At 51.1% G+C, this 14,710-nt stretch overlaps 1 protein-coding gene across 1 annotated transcript; it reads left to right on the top strand.

Moving 5' to 3' along the window:
- Positions 1 to 764: 764 nt before the first annotated feature.
- Positions 765 to 8,711, top strand: LOC107306912 (maestro heat-like repeat-containing protein family member 7). The gene is made up of 19 exons (XM_015850327.3): positions 765 to 1,263; positions 1,754 to 1,827; positions 1,975 to 2,091; positions 2,224 to 2,303; positions 2,443 to 2,563; positions 2,769 to 2,858; positions 3,080 to 3,172; positions 3,386 to 3,563; positions 3,972 to 4,078; positions 4,410 to 4,559; positions 4,732 to 4,886; positions 5,021 to 5,159; positions 5,239 to 5,376; positions 5,698 to 5,874; positions 6,221 to 6,376; positions 6,789 to 6,890; positions 6,981 to 7,083; positions 7,277 to 7,336; positions 8,266 to 8,711. Exons 1-19 carry the CDS (start codon positions 1,086 to 1,088, stop codon positions 8,400 to 8,402), a joined length of 2,355 nt encoding a protein of 784 aa, XP_015705813.2. The 5' UTR covers positions 765 to 1,085; the 3' UTR covers positions 8,403 to 8,711.
- Positions 8,712 to 14,710: the final 5,999 nt, after the last annotated feature.

Genomic DNA, 14,710 nt, shown 5'->3' on the forward strand with positions numbered 1-14,710 from the left:
ACTCCATAACCACAAAGTAGTTATAAAGCAGGTATGTTTAATAAGTGACGCGCAGACACCCTGGTGCAAGGGGGATAGCTCCACCTCACTTGCACATTGTTAGGAGAAATCATGTGACAGATATAGGCTGAACTAATGCATAATCAGTAGTTTGCAGGAATTTGGATACATATTCGTTACATTCCTGAGACGCCATTAGCATGCAGTCCCTCCCCCCTTAACATAAGCTCTCTGTAACTACCCTTTGCCTTAGTGAAGCCCCCTTTCCCTTTCCTTAGAAAAGTGTTCCCTTTTCATCTATTACGGGGTCCTTTTTCACTCTTCAGTACCACCCTGGATACCACTGAGCATGCCCAAATGGACGTCAGCACATATTCATGAGTCACAGAATCTCAGGTGTTGGAAGGGACCTCGAATGATTGTCTAGTCCAGTCCCCCTGCTGGAGCAGGAACACCCGGATTAGCTGACACAGGAACTCATCCAGGCGGGTTCTGAGTACCTCTAGAGAAGGAAGAGCCCACAGCCTTATAATAAGGTTATAATTTCATAATTATAATTATATAATATATAATATATGTCATATATAATATAATGTCATATATAATATAATATATAGATAATAATATATTATACATATCATATATAATATAATTCTATAAGGATATAATTTCAGCATGGGAGAACAGGACATACAGAAAATACTGTAAACTTCTACAGCAAAAACAAAATCTACCTCACACAGTGAGGATGGTGAGGCACTGGTAAAAGTTGCCTGGAGATGTGGTTGATGCCCCATTCCTGGGGAATTTCAAGGCAAGGCTGGACCAGGCCCTGGGTGCCCTGATCTAGCTGTGGTGTCTGTGTCCATTGCAGGGGACTTGGAGAAGATGGCCAAGCTGCTGAGAGTACAGATGTCCACTGTAAGGCCGCCCATTCTGTGTCATCAGTGACATCACAAACTGCCAGCACAGTGTAGGTGACACCCAAAGGGAAAGCCAGAAGAGTTGTCAGGAGGGAACACGACAGGACAGAGCAGGAGCACAGGGACCTTCAAGGCATCTCTGAGCACAGCTCACATCTCGCCATGTCATTCCGGTGTGCCCATAGGAGCCGGAAAGTCTGGCTTTCCTTTTCCCCTCCCTTTGACGACTCTGGTTCTCAGTCCAATGAGACAGAGGTAAGACCCCCCAGAAGGCCAAAGCTGGCTTGGTACGAGTGGACTCCAGAACAGGAGAAGAACAAGGTGGAGATTGTACGTCCATGTGAGTAATTGGTGGGAAGCACCGGGGACAGCGGTTGTGTGCTACTCAAAGCTGGCACCCACTTTTTCTGGCACCACTTGTTCTGAAACCCCTTATCCCAGCATGGAGACCAGCTCCAGCTAAAGGAGTTGTGGAACGACAGAATCCTGGTATGGTTGGGTGTGGAGGGACCACAAAGCCCTCACAGGCCCAGCCCCTGCCGTGGGCTGGTTGCCACCCACATGATCAGGCTGCCTGTGGCCTCGTGCAGCCTTGCCTTGAGCACCTCCAAGGATGGGGCACCTGCAGCTTCTCTGCGCAGCCTGTGCCACTGCCAGCCTCTCCCAGCCTGTTGGCATGAGTGACAAAAGGCTGCTGGGCTGGCAGGAGGTACCCACATTTCCCCAGTGGGTGTCAGGGAAGCAGGCAGGGTGGATGGCTCCATGCCACACGTTGGGGCCATTCCTTCCCTTGCCTTCAGCTTCTCTCCATTGTTGTCCTCCTTGTTTAGTTGCTTGCGTATGGGAGCAATGGAGAGGAGAGGCCACTGTATGCATCTCTGAGTTTCTGAAGAGAAAGGACAAGGTAAGAGCAGCTGTTTCCACTGTGGTGCCCCTGTTCTTCTCCAGGCTGCTGCCCTGCAGGCATTGCACCGCACCCCATGATGCTTGGGGTCCTGCTGGCCATGGATCTCACTTTCATGCTCCCTCTTGTCCCCTCTGTGACTACCAGGATGAGCAACAGAAAATCAGATTCCTGAGCAGCATCTGCATATTGTGCAGATGCAGGGATGAGTCGCTTGATTTGAATGCTTTCTGCCAAGAAAACCAGCTGGCAGAGAATGTCCAGGTGAGGAGATATGCGCTGGGCTGGAAATGGGACCCTATCCACACAGGACAGGACTGGCATGGGGAGAAGTGAGCATGGACATGGAAGTGTCTTCTGGTGGCTGCCACATCCTGTCCTTCTTGTGTTCTGTAGGCGCTGATCAGAGAGGAGCCTGTGCACGTTTTGTCCTCAGTGATAAAGCAGGAAGTCATGCTGACCTTTGCTGATTTGAGGTAGCTGCCTAGGCCCACGTTTAGTTAGCACGGCCCCACGGAAGGCTGTTGGTGGCCTTGAAGCTAGCAGGGAGGATTCTCCCTGTGGAGGTCTGTGTCCTTCTTCCCAAAGCCTCAAGGCTCCTCTCTCCCCTTCTAGCACTGTGGAGACGGCGCTGGAAGGCAAAACAGAGAGCATCCTGAATTCCTGCTTCAACAGTGTCTTCTTTTTGCCTCCGGAACTGGACATACCAGACAAGGAGGAAAATCTCTACACTAAGGTGTGTGCTGGGTGAGCCACCGGAGCCCCATATATCCCTTTGTGCTGCTCCCTGGCTCCTTGTGCTGAGGCCACAGGAGACCCAGGCAGGGCAGGAAACCAGCTTTGCTTTTCCACCCTCGTTCTCTTCTTTGGGGATGGGGTTAGGATGAGGTGCCCCGTAAGGTGCCGCAGGTGCCCTTCTACAACTCTCTGTCCTCTTGCAGACCATGATTGCCATGAACGTCATGCTGCGAGCCTTGGTGTGGAACTGTCCCAACTCCAGAACGGGGGAGGAGATGTGCAGTATCTTTAAGGTCTGGCAGCAACAGAGAGTGGGGTCACTAGGAGGGTTCCACACCCTGAGTGATGCGAGTGTCCCTGCTGCAGTGGCACAGAGCCTCCCTGCCCCAGACAGTCCTACAAAGGATTGCACCCCGTCTGCTCTGTTCTTCCTTCCCAGTGGGGAAGATCCCAGAGCTCCTGCTGGAGCTGCAGAAGCTCCCAGGGCGAGTACCAGCAGATTCTCTCTTTGCAGGCTCTGTTCCACTTCTTCCACTCCCAGCACATGCACGTTCGTACGAGAGCCCTGTTTGGGATTTTACAGATGATCATAGATTTTATGGATAAAGTAAGGAGCCAGGCACCCTCCAGCCGGGCTGTCTCCCATTATCCACATCCCAGAGCAGCTTAGGAGTGCCTTCAGCCAGGGCACAGCTGGGAGCTCTCAGCAGGGCTCTGCCCCAAACAAGGGTCTTTGCCCCTTCTTTGTCCCCGCTCTTCCCTCTCCTGGCCCTGCTCTGCCTACGCTCAACCCTTTCTCTCTTCTCCTTCTGGCACCCAGGACTGGTACCGCGCTGAAGATTTCAAAGTGGTATATGAGTCAGTCATTGAGGTCTACTTCCCCATCCTGGGAGAGCTGCTGGGTCACCTCTGTCTTTTCAGCTGTGGGAGTGATAGCACCAGAGCTCCAGCTACAGAGGCTCTTTATCGCCTCTATGCGTTTGTCAAACACAAAAGAAGTAAGAGAAGATGGGTTGGGCAGCTTCTCCCCGCTCCTATGTCTGCTCGTGTCTCCTGTTTTTGAGCACTGTTAAGCCTAGAGACCATGGAGTCTGCAAGTTCCCTGAGCTCCTTTACTCTTTTGAGCAGCTTCATCCTTCCTCAGCTCCCTCTTGTTCCCAGCCCCCAGCACCTTTAGCTGTTAGTCCCTTTCCTTCACTCTCCTCAGCATGAGTCCTGTAACCCATGTCTGCTCATCACTGGTTTCCACCCACAGGTCTCTTACAGCATGGGTCTCCTACACCATAGGTCTCCTACAGCACAGGTCTCCTCTGCTGTTTCCAGTTTAAAGCAGCTTTCCCCAGGTGCTGAGCTTGGTGGCAAAGACAGTGTTTCCTTCTGACACTTCTGCATTCCCTCCCTTTCAGAAACAAGCCTGACAGAGGAGATGGAAAAGTACGTGCATCTCCGTGAGGAGATTCAGGATACTGATTTTGGACTTGATAACGTGTCCAGTCCTGCTGACTGTGCCAAGGTAATGTCCTGCCTTGCTGAGCATCTTGTCCATAGCACCAGCAGGACAGGATTTTTGTTTGTGAGCAAGGGGAGTGTCACGGCAGCAGCAGATCCAGCCCTCCTGGTTGTCAGCAAGCCCTTTTTACCAACTGCCCCCCCACCCACAGTCCTTCTCCCAGGACCCTCTCTTGCCATCCTGCACCACTCAGTGACACAAGCTGATGCTGCCAGCTCTCGTGCAGGCTCTGCTGCCCAGCGTCTCTCTGCAGAGCTGCTCTCCCTGCTCAACCGAGAAGCACCATTGGGATGCTCAGTGTGGTGTGTCTTCCCTCCCCTGCTTCCACCCACAGGCGTTTGGAGGATACCTCAGGCCTGCCGAGAGGATGGATGTCGTCCTCACAGCCCTTGAAGGGATGGTTGACTCCAGCATCTATGACAAGGAGGCGGCCTGCAGTGTGATGGCTGTGGCCATGGAAGACCACGCTTTCTGGATATCAGATGTAAGCACCTTTTGGCCACTGCCCCATCCTTGAGGCCTTTCAGGCCTTGTTCTTCTCTCCCCAGCTGAGGTCTCTTGGACTCCTGAAGCCATTTTTAGCAATGGGGAGTGCAGTGGTTTCAGCAGCACCTGTGGAAATGGTTGTGGTCTGTTCTCGCCTGTGTCCCCTTTAGAAAACCCAGATCATAACTTCCATCTGCAAGAACCTGAGGAGCATCACCACAAAGGCAGCACGGCACTGCCTGGACTCTCTGCTCCTCGTTCTGACCAGCCAGATGCCTGCAGAGGAAGTCAGGAACCTGCTCAAGTCCTCTCCACCAAGCAACAGGTACTGTCCTCAACAGTCTGGAGGGCTTCTTCTAGGGGCCCTCCTGCTCACCCAGGGCTTTCCAAGCAATGCGGGCTTGAAGGGTTTTAAGTGTGGCAAAGGAAGCCCTGCCTACAATGCATTTTGGCTTGCAGCAATGCCCTGGATGTGTGGGAGGTGATGCTCTGCATGCCGCGGACCTTGGAGAAGGTTTTGAAGGAGCTGACCAAGGGCTCACAGCTGAGCAGGCTGGTAGAAGGAGTCACAGAAGACACGTGCATCCTCTTCTTGGCTGTGAGTTAGTGGATAAGGCTTCTCTGCTCCTCAGGGCTGTGAGTGCCCCTGCAGGCCCTAACTGATGTCTTTGTTTCAGCTAATGGCAAAGAGTGAAGATAACAGGGACTATTTTGGTAACCTATGCCACCTCAAGACTTATCTGAAGCATCCAAGCATGGAGATGCACGCGGTGGTGCTCAGAGGGCTTGTCATACTCTCCGAGACACAGGAGAAGGTGAGTGGGACATTGTCAACTGAAGCGCCGTTGGGCGTCTTGGGCAGCGACGGGAGGAGTGTGGCAGTCACGGTGGGTCCTGCTGGCTGAGGAGCTTTGAGGATGGGACGTCAAAGCGCACTAAAGCCCAGCTTCTTTTGTGGGCTAGTTGTCACCTACTGGATCAGGTAGCTCCTGGCCCCATCCATTCTGGCCTGGAGCACCTTTAGGAATGGGGTGCCTACAGTGAAGTGAACCAGGAGGCTGGAGCTCAGAGACTGGACTGTTTTGCCCAGGGTGGTCATTCTCTGCATCACAGAAAGAATCCTGCATTTCCTACAGGCAAGAAAAATGCAGGTCTTGCTGCCAGAGATCATGGCCACCCTGCAGGATGCCAGCGCAGACATCAAGATGAGGGCCCTGCTTGTCATTCAGAACATCATGGGCCATGTGAAGAGGAAGGAGGCCAGCTCCATCGCTGTGCGGCACGCTGAGGAGCTCCTGCCTCTCTTTGTCAATGTAAGTGAGGTTGCTGCGGGAGGCAGAGGCCACCCTGGGGGACCCTGCATTGCCACCGCTGTGTGGGCAGCACTCGCATTGGGCCCTCTCCCCTCCTCGCTCCTCCTGGGGCTCCTTCTGGGCAGGGGAACAGCTGTGGGCCCTCAGAGAGCCCTGTGCCCAGCATCCACTCCCTGCAGTTGGCTTCTGGCCCTCCACACCTCCTCCACCGCCTGAGCAAGGCCAGGCCAGGCCTGGTCCCCGTGCACGGTGCAGGAAGGTGGAGGTCTGCAGGCGCCGCGTGCCATGGAGGCAGTGTGATGGCGGTCCATTCACCTCGTGCTAAAATTCTCCTTCTCCATCCCAGGAGTCGAGCGCCGTGAAGGTGTCCTCCATCTGTCTCTACAGAGACATGGGGCAGGCTGTGCTCTGGTGCCACCAGAGGAGAATGAAGGGGACGATGCACAGGGGCCTGGTCCCGCTGCTCTTTCGGATGAGTGATGAGAACCAGGACGTGGCCCAGGTACAGGTTTCCGTCCCACCAAGGGCATGGTGACACCGTTCGGGTGCTCTGGCTGCCAGGGCCCGTGGCAGCTGCCCGAGGCCCTGAGGACAGGCCCACCTCCCTGCTACTCCTCACACCAGTGCAGGCGGAGGGGTCCAGCTTCCACAGCCTGGGCTTAGAGCTCTGCTACCCGCAGCCTGGGTGTTGAGGGCCTGGGACAGAGACTGCTGGGAGCCCAGCATCGTGCTGGGGATGGCCATGGAGGGGCTACTGGCTCCATGTCTCTGTGTGGCCATCACACCCAGCCCGTGTTCTGTCCCCCATCCCACAGCATGCTGGGAAAAGGCTCCCGGCCCTGCCGAGAGGAGGGCAATGCCAGGTCTCCTTCCTCTGGCCATAGTGCCATCTCCCATCTTCTGCTTCCCCGCAGGCTGCCAAGAGAGCCATTGTACAAACGGCCAAGCTCCTGTGCTGGAACGACCTCCGGAAGCTGACTGAGAAACAGGAGACGTGGAGGATCGCAGAGTGCTTGGTAAGGAGAACCCCAGAGCCCCAGACCAACAGGGACAGCGCAGGGAGCTGGGAAGCGTCTGCAATCCCTGTGTTCTTGTGCTCTCTCCAGCTGCAGCGGGACCAGAGCAGGGTGGAGGAATACCTGCAGCAGAGCCAGCCCTACCTGCAGGACTCTCAGGCGGCCTTGCGAGAGGAGGCCGTGAGGTTCATTGGTGAGCCACAGCCCCCTTGTCCCTCTCTTGGCAGTGTTTGGCTGTCTCAGACACTGCCCTGTGGCTGTACGAGCCCCTGAGTGGGACCCAGGTCCCTGGTGCCTTGCTCAGGCGCCCCTCGCCCCCTCTCGCTGCTGGGTAGCAATGCGGTTCTGCTGCTGGGAGTGGGATCTGACGGGTGCTCTGTGCCTAGGGCTTGCTGCGCGCTACTCAATGGACCAGAGCAAGGAGAAGCTACAGGACATCATCGGAGGTAAGTGAGGGCTGTGGTGTGTGTACTGAAGCTGGGGGCAGAGACCCCAATGCCTTGCTCTTCTCCAAGGAAATTCTTGGGGCTGAGGGATGATTCAGAACCATGGAATCCTAGAAATGTTGGCTTTCAAGTCACCTGAAGAATCACGGAACTGTGGAATCCTAGAGTGACTGGGTTGAAAGGGACCTGAAAGACCGCCCAGCCATGAGATCCTAGAAGAATTCAGTGGAAAGGGCAGCTCAAAGATCATCCAAGCATGATATTCCAGGGTGGCAGAATGGTTAGGTTGGAAGGGACATTAAAGGCCACCTAGTTCCAACCCCCTGCTGTGGCCCCCAGTGGTTCGGGGTGCCCAGGGCCCCATGCAACGTGGCCTTGAGCAGCTCCAGAGATGGGGATCCTACATGTTTTCTGGGCTGCCTGTGCTGGAGCCTCCTTGCCCTCTGTGGAAAGAACTTCCTCCTAAGTCAGAGTCAGAGGAAAGGGCAGCTAGGCTGATAATGTGGTGGGAGCCCAAGCACAATCAAGAGGGAGATGGATATCTCCTGCAAGCAGCTCGGAGAAGTTTCACTGGGGAAATCAGTGTTCCCTACGTCTGCTGGAAGTAGAATACCTGGAAACATCTGGGGAGATTCCTGGAGTGTGTGAGGGAGACTCTCCTTTGCAGGACGTGAGGAGGGAGTGAAGGAGAGAATGTGTCCACTTGCAAACAGGGAAGGACATGTGGGTTCAGTGATGCTAATGACCTCTAAGGTCTTTTCCAATTGAGGTGATTTGGTGATTCTAGTGCATCTGGGGCCTTCCTGATCAGCCGCTCCATTTGTCCTACCTGGCCAGGGACAGAGATGCACAGCACTGGCGTGGCCTGCAGAGTTTGCCCAGGATCTCGGCAGCTTGCTTCATCTCCACTCTGTTTCTTCCTGTTGCAGCCCTCATGCCTTTGGTGAGCGACACGGAGAGCTCGGTCCAATGCTTGGCAGCTCAGACCACACTGATCCTTGAGACAGCCACAAGGACAGCGACATCACGACGGAGCCTGCGGGCGCTGTGCTGTCTTATCTGCTGAGCTGTGTGATAAAGTGTTTGCTCATTAAGACCAGGATGTGGCAACAATGTTTGCAAAGCGCGCGAATTTGCAGGTGGATTCTGCAGGTCTCGGCAAGTCTCAAGGAAGGACCAATCAACTAATGACACACTGGCCTAACGACCACGGCCGACCAGTCGGATACCAGCACACCCGGGACCTGACAATACAAAAGAAGTTGCAAGGAACAGGAACACGCGGCAGTTGGAGGAACGATGATTCCCCTGTCGTCCAGCGCTGAATTGCCTTTTTGTTTTACCCGCTACAATTAATAAAATTTTCTGATTGGAATATCGTTGACTCATTGGCATATTGCTTATAAATTGATGACAATTTGGTGCCGTGACTCTGATGGGAATACTGGCGTAGGTATAAGGAGCCTGAGGGGGCGCCCCGCCTAAATAGGCGGCCTCGGCTCCTATCCTCCCGCCATACTCCTGCCGACGATCCGAAATTTAAAACACAAAGGCAAGGAAAAACCGGTTAACCCTTTAAATTTCGTGCACGAAAGTCCGGACGAAGACACAGGACAAGTGAGTATAGTCCGGTCTGGGTCGGGAATCCAGCGTGTGGCGAGTGTTGTGTGCTTGTGAAGGGGGGCCGGCAGCCGGCACTAACCCGAGCGAGTGTGGACCCCACAGTAGTGCGATTCCCATTGCCCGCGAGGGCGTGGGCCACGACCTGGGGGAAGCGAGTGAATGCAACACTGACTGAAGGCACGCTGAAGGGTGGGTACAGGGTATAAGCGGGACCCTTTCACCACCACAACCCCTAGGGCTACGGGCACTAGGGAGGATTACTATTAGGTATTCCCCTAGAGCTACGGGCACTAGGGAGGATTACTATTAGATATTCCTCTAGAGCTACGGGCACTAGGAAGGATTACTATCAGATATTCCCCTAGAGCTACGGGCACTAGGGAGGGTTACTATCAGATATTCCCCTAGAGCTACGGGCACTAGGGAGGGTTATTCTTACGTATTCCCCTAGAGCTACGGGCACTAGGGAGGGTTATTATTAGGTATTCTCCTAGAGCTACGGGCACTAGGGAGGGTCACTAGGTGAGGCAAGAGATCAAGAAGTAGGAAGTGAGATGGGGCAAAGTAAAACCAAACCATCTGCCCCTCCTAAGCGGCCACCCGTTCCTAGAGATTCGCCTCTAGGATTCATGTTAAGTGTCTGGACACATTACCCAGGGACGAAAAATAAGGATAAGGCAAAGATGATATATTATTGCTTAGAAATTTGGGGTGGGCAAAAATTGGCCCAGCAGTATGGTGGCCTAAATACGGTTCCAGTGAAGACTGGGTACAACAACAGTTAAATTTTTGGGTAAATTCCAGAACCCCTTTCAATCAGGAAGAAAGCGACTATGCAGCTGTATGGGTCACACGTCCAGAAGGTTCAGGGGTCTCAATTTTTAATTTGGCACAAACAGAAAAAGGCATTGAAAAACGTAGATCCCGAAAGGAAGAGGAGGCCTTAGTAGGACCCCCACCATATGCATCACCACCAGCAATTCCCTTGCCTCCTCCTTCTCCCCCTCAAATGGATTATGGGCAACTGGACCCAAGAGAGGAGAAAGAAGCACGAGGAACAGACAGAGGAGGGCCTTTGACACGAGCAAGGGCACGACAGAACAACCTTTTTCCTTTAAGAGAAATGCCCATGGGAGGCCCACAACCCCAGATGGGATTTATATCCGTGCCTCTAAATTCAGGGGATGTCAGGGATTTTAAGAAAGAAATGGGCAACATACTGGAAGATCCCCTGGGGGTGGCGGACAGAGTAGATCAATTCTTAGGGCCAAATATTTACACTTGGGAGGAACTACAGTCTATTTTAAGTATATTATTTACAGTGGAAGAAAAAGGCATGATTAGGCGTGCGGGGATGCGCATTTGGGATGCCCAACATGCCCATGGGCCTGCTGCAGATGATAAGTGGCCTCTACAAAATCCTCATTGGGACCATCAGAACCAGAATCATAGGACTCACATGCAGGACCTACGGACTATTATTATCCAGGGCATTAGGGAGGCGGTCCCAAGAGGTCAAAATATCAATAAAGCTTTTAATGAGAGACAAAAGAAGGGGGAAACACCCACTGAATGGCTAGAAAGGTTACGCAAGAATTTACAACTATATTCAGGATTGGATCCCGATACACCGATAGGCCAGGCTCTGCTCAAAACACAGTTCGTAGCTAAGGCTTGGGAAGATATCCGCAAGAAACTAGAAAAGATAGAAAATTGGCAGGATCGGGGGCTTGATGAACTTTTGAGGGAAGCTCAAAAAGTATATGTAAGACGGGAAGAAGAAAGGCAGAATAGGCAGGTTAGGATGATGGTAGCGGCAGTCAGAGAAAGTAGGGAATTGGAAAGGAAAATGGGGGGATGGACGCAAAATCGAATTCCAGGACAGCAAAAATTTAGGAAGCCTGAAAACAGGAAGGAGGAGAGAATATGCTATTATTGCAGGAAAAAGGGACACCTGAAGAGGGACTGCAGGGTTAGAATGAGAGACGAAAAGTCCTTCCAAGAAGACTAGGGGTGTCAGGGACTATATATATTGGGGACCCAGAAACAACAGGAGCTCTTGATAAAATTGAAAATTGGTCCTCAAGCTGAGGAGGTAGAGTTTCTAGTAGATTCAGGAGCAGAAAGGTCTACTATACAACAGATCCCCCTCGGATGCAAACCTTCCCGGGAAACTACCAAAGTAATAGGAGCAAAGGGAGAACCCTTCACAGTAGGGATAGTTAAAAATGTAATGATAGAAGCAGAGTCCAAAGTGGGGTTGGGTGATTTCTTGATACTGCCTGAAGCGGAGTTCAATTTGTTAGGACGGGATCTGATTATTGCATTAGGCATAGGACTAGAAGTAGAGAATAAAGAATTGAGAATCAAACTCTGCCCTCTTAGGGTAGAGGATGAACAAGAGATCAATTCTGATGTCTGGTATACCCCCGAGAGTGTGGGACAACTAAAAATACCCCCTTTCACGGTAAAAATCAAGAATCCTGAAATCCCAGTAAAAATAAAACAATATCCTATTTCCCTGGAAGGAAGGAGGGGTCTCAAACCAGAAATAGATAGATTAGTGAGCAAAGGATTACTGGAACCCTGTATGTCCCCATTTAATACCCCTATATTACCGGTAAAGAAACCTGATGGAACATATCGGTTGGTTCATGATCTGAGGGAAATTAACAAGCGCACTGTATCTAGGTTCCCAGTTGTAGCTAATCCCTATACGTTGCTAAGTAAATTAGGGCCCGACAACTTGTGGTATAGTGTCATAGACTTAAAAGATGCTTTTTGGGCTTGCCCTTTAGATGAGACATGCCGCGATTTTTTTGCATTTGAGTGGGAAGACCCAGATACTAACAGAAAACAGCAATTAAGGTGGACTGTTGTCACGGGTTACTTAGATTTACCTATGCCCGTGACAGGGGAAGCCACCCCACGGCCCCCCCCCCGGGGCCCGGAAAGGAGGGGGAAAAGGGGAGTGGGATAAAACAGCGACAATCTAAGGAGGAAAAACTTATTTTACTAAATATGATATCGAAATACAAGATAACACAATATAATATAATTAAGGCTAATAAATCGAACGAAACAGAGAGAGAGAGAGAGTCTCCAAAAACCGAGAGGCCTACTGTGAACTCTAGGCGACACGGCTGGAACGCTTCCCACTCTCCGAGAAGTTCGAGAGAAGAAGGAGGGCACTCCAGCCTGGGAACGAGATTATATAGAGTCCTGGTCCCGTGACTTATTGTTACTCCTGTTGTTCTCTGGAATATGTAGTCTTCTTCTGTGGACTGCACATTCAACAGAAGTATCCATACTTGACATGATGTTATGATGTTGAATACTGATAGCAAAATTACAAAATTACAAAACCATGACATTCCACCCCTTATTCTACATTATTACATCATGGTTAATATATACATATATATACATATATATACACGTATGTAAAATTGTGATAGCTAAATAATAGAATTGCATGTAACATAACTAAATGTACAACTATAATAACTAAAATACACTACACATGCAAACATGTATATATATATATAGATACATAAAATTATTGACTGCACTCCCCCAGCATCAAATTCCCTTGCGGCACACATTGAACATCCCCATCCTTCTGCATTACCCACCAAGTGCACCCAGGTCCCTGGGCAAAGACAGTTCCACAGATAGGTTTGCCCTTTCCAGAAGCTGGAAGGACCCAAACAGCTTTTCCCAACATGTTCTTTACATGTATAACAGGGACCTTATCTCCTTCTACAGTGTGTAGGGGGCTAGATTGACTAGGACCATCATGATTGACAGATCCTCTAGTATTGACCAACCAAGTGGCTTCTGCCAGATTCTTCTCCCAGTGCTTAAATGTTCCACCACCCATTGCTTTCAACATAGTTTTCAACAACCCATTATATCGTTCAATTTTACCAGAAGCTGGTGCATGGTAGGGAATATGATAAATCCACTCAATGCCATGATCTTTGGCCCAAGTATTTATAAGAGAATTTTTGAAATGTGTCCCATTATCAGATTCAATTCTTTCTGGGGTGCCATGTCGCCACAGGACTTGTTTCTCAAGACCTAATATGGTGTTTCGAGCAGTTGCATGGAGTACTGCGTATGTTTCAAGCCACCCAGTGGTTGCCTCTACCATAGTGAGTACATAACACTTACCACTGCGAGATCGTGGCAAGGTGATATAATCAACCTGCCACGCCTCCCCATATTTATACTTTTGCCATCGCCCTTCCTCCCAGAGAGGTTTCATCCTTCTGGCTTGTTTAATTATGGCACATGTTTCACAATCATGAATAATCTGCGCAATAGCGTCCATGGTTAAGTCCACCCCTCGGTCTCTGGCCCACTTATATGTTGCGTCTCTTCCTTGATGGCCTGAGGTCTCATGAGCCCATCGAGCTAGAAATAATTCGCCCTTATTCTGCCAATCCAAGTCGATTTGAGCCACCTCAATTCTAGCAGCTTTATCTACCTGATGGTTGTTTTGTTGTTCTTCAGTAGCCCGACTTTTGGGCACATGTGCATCCACGTGACGCACCTTTACAACCATATTCTTTGTTCGGGCAGCAATGTCCTTCCATAGTTCCATAGTTCAGCGGCCCAAACAGATTTTCCCCTCCTTTGCCAGTTATTTTGTTCCCACCGCTGTAACCACCCCCATAAGGCATTTGCCACCATCCATGAGTCAGTATAAAGATACAGCATTGGCCACCTCTCCCGTTCAGCAACATCTAAGGCCAGCTGGACAGCTTTTACCTCTGCAAACTGACTTGATTCTCCCTTACCTTCAGTGGCCTCTGCAACCTGTCGTGTGGGGCTCCACACAGCAGCTTTCCATTTGCGATGCTTCCCTACAATGCGACATGATCCATCAGTGAATAGGGCATATTTCTTTTCATTTTCTGGTAATTCGTTGTATGGTGGGGCCTCTTTAGCACGTGATACCTCTTCTGCTGGTGATGTTCCAAACTTTTTATCTTCAGGCCAGTTCATGATTACCTCTAGGATTCCTGGACGATTGAGGTTTCCCATTCGCACTCGCTGTGTTATCAGCGTAATCCACTTGCTCCAGGTGACATCGGTAGCATGATGGGTGGAGGGAACCTCCCCTTTGAACATCCAGTTCAGCACTGGCAGTCGAGGTGCCAAAAGGAGCTGTGTTTCAGTGCCAACTACTTCGGAAGCAGCCCGAACCCCCTCATACGCGGCTAAGATCTCCTTCTCAGTTGGAGTGTAGCACTCTTCAGACCCCTTATATGATCGACTCCAGAATCCCAGGGGTCGGCCTCGGGTCTCTCCTGAGGCTCTTTGCCACAAACTCCAAGTGGGGCCTTTCTCTCCAGCAGCAGTGTAGAGGATGTTCTTTACACCCTGTCCAGTCTGTACTGGCCCCAGGGCTACAGCACGGGCTATCTCTTGTTTAATCTGTTCAAAAGCCTGCTGCTGCTCAGGGCCCCATGCAAAATCATTCTTCTTCCGCGTTACCTGATAAAGGGGGCTTACAATGAGGCTGTAGTTTGGAATGTGCATCCTCCAAAAGCCCACTGCACCCAGGAAAGATTGTGTCTCTTTCTTGCTAGTTGGTGGAGACATGGCAGTGATTTTGTCGATCACATCTGCTGGGATGTGACGACGTCCATCCTGCCACTTTATACCTAAGAACTGAATTTCCTGGGCAGGTCCTTTTACTTTGCTTCGCTTAATAGCAAAGCCAGCTTGTAGAAGAATCCG

This window comes from Coturnix japonica, chromosome 24 (genome assembly GCF_054131305.1).
Source record: "Coturnix japonica strain WE chromosome 24, WE-NBRP24, whole genome shotgun sequence".
Classification (NCBI taxonomy): Eukaryota; Metazoa; Chordata; class Aves; order Galliformes; family Phasianidae; genus Coturnix; species Coturnix japonica.